At 39.8% G+C, this 9,676-nt stretch overlaps 1 protein-coding gene across 1 annotated transcript in view; it reads left to right on the top strand.

The window, feature by feature from the left end:
• The window catches only part of LOC140243619 (uncharacterized), a 62,019-nt gene extending 52,343 nt beyond the window's left edge, over window positions 1-9,676 (top strand). Inside the window, exons 48-57 of the mRNA XM_072323284.1 lie at window positions 291-536; window positions 1,151-1,321; window positions 1,901-2,086; window positions 2,933-3,108; window positions 4,408-4,501; window positions 5,095-5,271; window positions 6,137-6,304; window positions 7,174-7,353; window positions 7,740-7,916; window positions 9,489-9,676. Of these exons, the coding sequence (XP_072179385.1) occupies window positions 291-536; window positions 1,151-1,321; window positions 1,901-2,086; window positions 2,933-3,108; window positions 4,408-4,501; window positions 5,095-5,271; window positions 6,137-6,304; window positions 7,174-7,353; window positions 7,740-7,916; window positions 9,489-9,676 (1,763 nt within the window). The remainder of the gene's footprint in view (window positions 1-290; window positions 537-1,150; window positions 1,322-1,900; window positions 2,087-2,932; window positions 3,109-4,407; window positions 4,502-5,094; window positions 5,272-6,136; window positions 6,305-7,173; window positions 7,354-7,739; window positions 7,917-9,488) is intronic.

Below are 9,676 nucleotides of genomic sequence, written 5' to 3'. Positions count from 1 at the left end.
ACCGGCAGGCAACATTTGGTGAGTCCATTAGTGTCCAAAGCGTTTTGAAGATTGAGAGACCTGTAGAAAATGGTAGAGAATAAATGGGATTTGTTCCTTTTCATCAGCTGCTCTCAATTTGAATTGTGTGGTACATTACCTTTTATATAGATAAGAACACGCCCTTGATGATTATGCCCTATGACTTTATCAATAACAAACTTGGAATAACTGTCTATATACTTAAAGTGTATTCTACATTGCACGTGCAGTTGTTTGACCTGACAGGCCTGTATTCCTTTGTTTTCCAGATACCAATGAATGTTTGCTAGCCACGCCATCACCACCTTGTCAGAATGGAGGTACCTGTGTGGACCAACTGAACTCCTACATGTGCCTATGTCCAGAGTACCTGACGGGAAAGAACTGTGATGAAGAGGTGGATCTTTGTACAAACACCACCTGCCAGAACGGAGGGAGCTGCACCACGCTGAATAGGACCACCTCGTGTGAATGCTCAAACGTATTCAAGGGACCATTCTGTGAAGTCGCTATTAGTAAGTTAGACGCGAGTTGCAGATTGGTCAAACTAAGTTCGATATATTGTGTAATGTCAAAAAATAATAAATATATAAGTGATGAGCGTCATTTGTGTACATGCCGTCAGTAGTAAAGTTAGATGGGAGTTGCAAAATCAATTAAAATGACTACAGGGGACACACACACACAAAAAAAAATGTTGAAATAACATCAAAACTGATTAATCGTCGATGACACAACGGAAACCGTTTTCTGCCAACCACACGAGTAGACATTCGTACATAATTATATTGCATGCTCACAAATATCGGTCACATTTGGTTGTGATTCGAAACATGTTATTTACCTCCAATAGTGAAGAGGGTGTGTTCTGTCTTGGCGCAGTGCCAATGTATCACAATGTGTTCTTTTTCTTACGATGCATTTCTGCACCTAGAGCTGTAAAGACTTACAGTGTATACTGAATAATAGATATGAATTCTAGCTATTTGACTGAACATGGTTCGAATGAGTAGATATCTATTGAAGAGTTTAGCAAGTTAGAAAAGCATGTTCATGCCTCTCTCTGCTGGTGATACATTCGCTTCTTTCCTTTGCATCAAAATAGTTTGATTTGTCTGTTAAATTTCAGTCCATGGAAACTGGAGTGAGTGGACAGAGTGGAGTCCCTGCTCAGAGTCCTGTGGTGGAGGGATTTGGAATCGGACTCGGGAGTGCACTAACCCTCCCCCAAATGAACATGGAATGCCCTGCGAAGGTCATGACTTTGAGGAAGAAGCTTGTAACACCCAGAAATGTCCAGGTAATGCATCCAATACGACACAAATACCACAACCTGTTACAAGTGATGTCCGCCGTGATCTTGCAGAATGATTTACAGGAGGAATGATGACATTGGGTATCTCTTTAATACTGTTTTTTTTTTTCTGATAAAACTAGCTGGCACAGTACTACTCCGTGCATGTTGAATCATTTCTCCTGTCCTCTTATAATATCCTTCGTCCAAGGTCAGTAGGTGCCGCATGAGAAGATTATAGTAGGCATAGCATCTTAGTGTAGCATACATGATAACAGGACTTCAAGAAGGCAGCTGTTATCCTTCCTTTTGTCATCTCACTAAAACATACCAATCTTCTCCCTATAATGTTAACACTGACTAATGTCCTTGTAGATCCATAGTATTTTGTTCCGTACCCTGTGCGTCCCACATTAATTTCCTAGCTGTCAATAGATTTTTTGTGTGTAATTAGTATTTCGTCATTTTTCACTCATTGGAACAGAGAGGTTACTATTAGTTAAAAAACATGGATTTCCGGACCAGTTGAAAGTTAGTCACCACCTATACCTTTCATCTCTTCCTGCAGCCTGTCTCACCCTCAAGGCCCCGGAGAATGGAACCTTGGAGTGCGAGATGGACGGAGAAGCGTACAATTGCACCGCCAGCTGTCCCGAGGCCTGGACTTTGTTGGAGAAGTACACTCCTTCTACGTCTGCAGCCCATCGACGAACTATGTGTGGAGCCATCAGCTTGATTTAAACATCAAAGCCAAGCTACCGAGCTGCCAGGGTAGGTTGATGCATGGACCTATAGGTCCATGGTTGATGTAATACACAGGTTCACAAAGAGAATGGATTCTGTCTCAAAAAAATAACCAGACATCACCGCTACACCACTAGCTTTGCTGGTCTCCCAAAAGTGTTTTCATAATGGCTGCTGCTTTTGATCATACGAGATTCCCTTCTGCAATCAAATCAATTCACCCTGTCCCTAGGTAAGCGCTTCAAACAATCACTTAGTCGTTCACATATCCCACATAACCAACTTGTTCAGAGAGGAAGTAAAAGCATAATGGGTTGCATTTACAAGTAGCTAAACATACTTCTTGCAAGCTTAGTCATTATCCAAACTGCATGAACTACACATTTCTTGATGACATTAATAGGGAAATGTCCCTTCACTTTAGGCCTACACTGTTAATTTAAGTCTCAATCCAGTTAGCAAAGGTCCTCACATTGTTTCATTTCTAAAAATGAAAACACTGGCCCCTCAATTTTGTCTAGAGATCGGGGGTTGGAGTGATAGCTTACTTGAAATAAGCAGTGCGGGGGGGGGGGGGGGTCTCAAAGGCAGGAGAGTCCTGCGAAAAACCCGCTTTTGGAGTTTCGACAATTGTGACAGTCCTGAGATAGAATTAGTATGTTTTCAGATGGCGGGAATGGGCATATACATGTACATAGGCTAACCATACCCTAAATATACCTTGTGTGTCTTGGGGGGGGGGGGGGGGGAGGGGTAGCAATACACTTTTTAGCAAAAAGTGAAATATAATGCCAAGTCCAGTAGACATGCACTGTTAAAAGTTACTGGCACAGAAGGGGTTAATGGGTTCCTCTTGTCTTCCACCTGCTGCAGAGATCAGTAAACCCAACGAAGTGACGGCCAACATCAGTTTGCCCTACCCCAGTGCCCAGTGCTCCTCGGAGCAGGATGAGAACACACTAAAGGTGCAGCTCACCAGTGCCTTCAGCAACAGCATAGGGAACTTTGGTTGCTCTAGCAACAACCATTGCTCCATTTCTAACATAGACGTAAGTAATGAGGTGTTGTGAGTCTTTTTTTTTTTTTTTGATGATAAGAAGACTAACCCTAACTAGGCCGGGCTATTCAGGTAGATCATAGAGCCGGGGGGGGGGGGGGGGGGGGGGGGGGGGGGGCCTGGAGGCCCCCCCCCCCCCCCCTCCAGATCTTGGCCGTCGACCGCGCAATCGCGACGAAAATTGGCACACATATTGCCTATGATGTAATCTACAGTACCACGAAGTTAAATTTTAAAAAGATTATCATCTATGCTAAATTATGCTAATTTATGCATAATGATGCAGGAAATCAGACAATTTGGTATAATCACTAAATAAAGCTCAAAATGGGCACATTTTTTGCATAAATGTTCTTTTTAGTGTCTTGAGCAAATATAAGAGAAAAAAATTGTGCCATCAGGAAAATTTCTTAAGTATTTTATTGTTTTTTGAATTTCCTATGTATTTCTCTGTTTTTTCGACTTTATGTTTTTCATTGTTTTTCGATCAAACTTGTCCGCGACATTGTTCTGATCAAGAAAAATGTGTTATTAATTGATTTTAATCAATAAAACCCCAAAATAATCACACTTTTATGAAATTTGCCTGTAAGCACAGTTTGCATTGAAATTGTACACGAATTCACGTTTTTGAGCAATTTTTGGTCTGACATGCACGGACATATTTATGCGCAACTTCGGAACCGTGCGCCCGGGCATCGCAAATTTGGTGTCAAAAGATGCGGGAGACTCGAAAGAAAAAAGTCATGAAACGTCGCGGCGATAGCTTTTCGCATTAGCGATACATCGCGCGGAACGTCGAGGGGGGGGGGGCCTCGGAGGCCCCCCCCCCCCCGGCCTAGTTAGGGTTAAGATGTACTGCATTGATCGCAAACAAAGGAAAAAAGGAAGATGGTCACATAGAGTCTTGGAAGATGGTCACAGAGTCTTCTAGTTTTCTCTACTGTAATGGTCTGAGCTTAAATAAAGAGATTACCAATCACTTCCTTTCATAAAAAAAAATAAAGGTAAGTAGAATTGTCATCAAAATGGCATTGTAAAAAAGCTTTCATTGAAGTTAATTTGGAAAATATCACCTTATGTGTCATAAGGAATTTAATGGTTTTTCTGTTTGTTCCAAGTTTGTTCAATATCAGTGCAGTTTCAAAATGTGTTTCTGAAGACACGACACATAGGCCACATAAACACATCAGTCATTCATCTGAATTCTGGAGAGCTTCAGAATCTCTACACCTCAAATGCAAAGAGAAAACATGTTCTACAAAATAGGATCCTGTGTTCATTAATCCAGGTCGAGAACTGCGTTTCTCGTCGACGAAGAGCAACTGATGATGAGCCCGTCACGCTTGCAGTGGAGGCAACATTCAATTACACCAATACTGAAGGTAGAAAAAGCTGATTATCTTTTTCATTCATCTCACTTTACCCCATTCTTGAATTGTGTTTAGGTACTGTAGTTAAAAGCTAGACATGTATAGAAATTAATGTGTATGAAGACAATTTGTTAATTACGTTTTTTCTTAAAATTCGCTACTTTTTTCTAGTTTCTAGAAAGGCAAAGTAGGTTCTGGGAGAAGGGAGTTGTTGAATGTAATGTAATGTAATTTAAGTTAATTTTATTTTATTTCATTTCATTTCATTTAATTGAAATGGTGTTTTATTAATCAATATCCATTGCAGCCCAGAGACTGATGAATTACAGACATTGTTTACAATGTTGTGCTATATTTTGGGGACATTGCATTGATTCCAGCCCTTGCACAAGTATTTAGATATTGATTACACCATTTACACTACATCCGCATTCTATTATGTGGTTCATTAAGTCCCGATTAGTGAGATTGACTTTTTGGTTTGTAAGTTCTTAAGTTCCAGAGAATACGACCTTATATCTTTTATCTTTGTGTGAACAATGGTGAAAGGAATTTCAATATTCCTTGTAATGACCTTCAATATCTCCATTATGTCACTGCTCCAGAGAGTGACCAGCCATCAGTGGATGAAATGAGTGAAACCCTGAACACACTCATGTCAAACGGCTCCTTATCTCTGGAGATTGACGGAGAGACAATAGATCCTGATGCCGGGGGTGTGGTCTCGACAGTCACCATCATCTGCCCTGCAGGACAGGGGTACACGGCCAGGGGAAACTGTGGTATGACGGCGGGGAATTTCATCCTCTAAAGTGTGCTCAAGGAGTTAGAATTCAATGGTGTTGTTTCAGTGTCCACCTTTGCAAGAGCAAAACAAAATCCAGACCTTCTTGTTTTGTGAGCAGTAGCGTGAAAGTACTAGGGTGTTGTGAACGAATCAGACCTTTGGTTTGAATTTGGTCAAAAATTTGTACATCATTGATTTGGCAGGTGTTTGGGTAGAATGTTTTATTCATTGTATCTCCAGCATGCCGGACGGGTGTTACGAGTAGTCCTTACGCCTGTTGCCACAGAAACCACGCTGCAGACAATTTTGAGTGAACGAACTTCCATCATAAGCTCATTTTGAATACATTATCAATATAATTGTGGGGTTTTTTTTTATTCTCAGCATTATCAGTAGTAATATTAGCATTAGTGCTAGTATAATCGATGTTATCATCATGATGTTATTGTTATTCGATATAAATCATATTATTACTTATCAATGTCATTGCTACTACTACTACTACCCCTGGCACCATTTGAAAAAAAAATATATTTTTTCATAAAGATTATCATTGTTATCAATAATATCATCACCATTTCTGTTGTTTTTATCTTGTCATAATATATTTATTTTTGATGTTTAAAATAGTTGCCTTTGAAATTGCAAAATCATCGCTAATTCAACCTGCTCATATCGAACATGATGGATTTCGAGGGTAAAACTGAGAATAATTGTTCATGGATAATGCTTATTCTGTAGAAGCCGTACCAGCACATGAGGTAGTATCATCATTGATTTTAATGTACAATAAAGCACAAACTATTATCAAGAGTAGGAATGGAGAATGGAAAAGGATTATGTTTTCTTTTTGCACACAGTTATCTGTCCTGCCGGCACTTACTATACTGTGGTTGGAGATTTGTCCTCCTGCGAGTCCTGCCCGCGTAATACTTACCAAGATCAGGAGGGGCAAGCGGAGTGTAAGGAATGCCCCCATGGTCTCATCACAGCCAGTCTTGAGGCCGTCAGTATCACAGAGTGCATCGGTGAGCTTTTAAGCCTATAGCATTCATTGTGCAGCAAGCTATTGATACAGTCCATTTGCGTCACTCTTGTGGCAGAAGGGTCTTTTTTTCTGCTTAACCCGTAGAGGACGAGTCCTGATTGATACTCGGGCAAACGTCTATATTATGGGAAATGCGTGTTGTAGCTGTCTTTATGAGATTGTCTATACATGGACGGACTGCGTGCAGAGAAATGTAACACGTACGGTAATAGGCGATTTTACACTCTCATTTTGAAGAAGATGAACGGCTCCGATAAAAAGAAAATATTTATATATACATTATTAGGACTCGTGTTATCTGTCCCTAGAACGGATGGATGGAATATCAATGAAATGAAAGAATCAATTTGCCATACAAGCTGTAATCGATAGCGTATCGAACCAATATGCCTTATCGAGATCATATCGAGTCATATTTCCATGGAACACCAAGCATGTGGTATAGTGCAGAATGAAAGACACGGATTATGATTCGGAGCAGTACCAGGAGTAGTAATTGTTATGGCTTCTTTTAATAACAAATGCTGTGTATAATGCATGAGGTGTGAATTGTCACATTCAAAATCGAGTTCAAGTTTGTTTGTTTGTTTCCATCACATCATAATCATTACCACATCAATTAAGTGATAGAATATAAACCGGGGTACATCATACTTACTTGGAGGATTAAAGAACATTAATATTTGACTGATAAATGATTTTTGGTATGGGCATGGGAGTATACCCGGTAAAAAGCGAAGTTTGTAGATTGTGGGTCCCAGCCGATAAAACATACATACGTATAACCACGCTGTGTGTTTAGCCTTTTTTTCGATGTGTCGTACACCTGCTCCGATCATTGCAATACAGTTCCTTGTCCCGAGGGTAACTACCAAGACGTGTGGGTTGATGTTGACAACCCAGAGCCAGTCTGCGTTGAATGTCCACTGAACGCCTACCAGGACCGACGTGGACAGCAGAACTGTATCCCATGTCCAGCTGGCTACGTGACTCTGACCGAAGCCTCCTCCAATATCAGCGACTGTGTTGGTAGGTGAACAAGTCCGCGTTTTTGAATGGGGATCTCTTCTTTTTATGTCACTGTACCAATTAATCTCGTTTAGTTTTCTTCTGCTGTTTTTATTTTGTTATTGCTTTGTTTGCTTGTTTTTTAACTCACTTGAATTTATTATAAAGAAGCACTTCATTTTCTCCGCAATTAGAGCTGAGAATCGTCTACATAACATGTCAACTTTACTGTTATTGTAGAAAAAAATCGTGATATTTTGATACAGCAATTGAAGTTACGGCAAAAGTCATATTTACATTATCGTTGATTTTTTTTTTCTTTTTTTTTTTGGCAATTGGGCTTGCCAGTATGACACAGTGTAATATTGTTATTGGTTTTTTTTTTCATATTTTTTTTACTCTACCAGTAATCTGTGAGGCAGGATTCTACGTGGACGTGTCCAATACCTCCAACCCACAGTGTCTGCCATGTCCAGTCGATTCATACTTGGACCAGAGTGGACACCAAGAGCAAGAGTGCATCCCGTGTCCAGATGGCCTGGTTACCAAGGGCAACGGCTCTGCAAACATCACAGATTGCATTGGTAAATTGAGTCTTTAGCTTTCATTTCCAGAATCCCTGTTCTAGTAATCAACAATGATGCCTTTGTATGCAAAAGTATACCACAGGGAGTGTAGGATGTACTATTATTAAACACCGTTATCATTATTATGCACAATCGTGGCATTAACAATTACTACCGCCCTGATTCAGGATATATATAGTGTATTTACATTTTGGTTGATGAATGCAAGAAATGTTCAGTGACCTAAATTACTGGCAAAGCACTTTTCAACTACAGGTTAAAGTGATACTGAATGAGAAGTTGTCCAGCCTGACGTTTCATGGGAAATAGATAATTAACGCACGTACGAACAATTTCAATTTTCAATTTCAATTTCAATTTTATTTTCGTATTTCTCGATGAAGAATACATGATATAACAAAATATGATAATACAGAATGTCCAGCTTGGATACATACATAAAGAAATAGGAATACAAACATAATACATAGCGGTCGATGTGTCATTTTCAATCAAAGTAAAGGATATGCAAAGAGAAATACGATGGAACCTACTAAAAAGCAAAGCTTGTTGAGTGTAGGTCCCAACAAAAGCCTAGTGTGGGGTACAGGATGAGGAGCACGGGAAAAATTAAAGACCAAAAGTAAGGATAAACAAAAGAGAATGACTATTAATATTCGGGGTACAGAAGATTCTTCTCACTTATATATTATATGTGTGTGTGTGATAAAATGAGAACAAGTAACCACATGCTGCACACTATAGCAGTTGCTCTAATAGCAATTTTGACATGGGAGTGATATTGTGAATACAACATAATGTTAGGGTTTAAACATTCCGGCTTCCGTAGACACGGGGAAAGATTCGAAAAATGGAAAACATGAACAATTGCAATTCCTATATGTGATATACCAGCCAGCTGCAATGCCGCATGAAAAAAAAAAAGGAAAGAAAGAAAGAAGGGGAAACTGTGGACGCTATGCGACACGACCGAAGGTCTTACTAGAAGTGGAAGGAACTGAGAAAGGAAACAAAATCAATAATAGGCATCTTTACAGGCAGATAATCTTTGGACCCAAGTGGGTGTGGAAGCAAGATTGAGAAAGGCTATTATACCAGTTAATTATGATGTACAATAACTCCTCAGTAGCCCCGCACCTCTCTTACTGATATAATAACAGAACATCCCTTGCCTTGCCAGAATTCAGGGTTTGGGATACAGGAATGACCTCCAGCAATTTTTGTTTTGGTCCTGATGTAAAATCATTGTTGATTTTGTTTAAGAAATGTCTCACTTTAATTATATTTACTTGTTTGTTAGGAATGAAGTAAATGAAATGGAATGAATGAAATATGGTCTGAAGCTGCGTCAGGAACAGATTTTATTAATGTGTTTGCAAAGAATGTATCCACCATCGTTTGTATGCAGTAACAAGTACCCTTTGATATAAGCCTTTTTTAATAAGCATCCTGCATTTCTAAATGTGATTCTGCTACACAGTGTCCATGACGTGTGTTGTTCACGTAGATGCATTTTAACTCCATCCATGGTACTATTTTTTTAATTGTTTTTTTTTTTGTGTGTTACAGTTGCTTGTGGCAGTGGAAGTTACTTTGAAGTCCAGACCTTGATGTGCCTCCCCTGTCCTCCCGACACGTACCAGAACCTTCACCATCATCTGGAGGAGGCGTGCATGCCTTGTCCCACTGGGATGGTTACAATTGGCAACGCCTCAACCAATCATCACGAATGCATGAGTGAGTGGCAAAAGGAATAG

Source organism: Diadema setosum, chromosome 20 (assembly GCF_964275005.1).
Source record: "Diadema setosum chromosome 20, eeDiaSeto1, whole genome shotgun sequence".
Lineage (NCBI taxonomy): Eukaryota > Metazoa > Echinodermata > Echinoidea > Diadematoida > Diadematidae > Diadema > Diadema setosum.
This window is presented reverse-complemented; position numbering and strand designations above follow the sequence as displayed.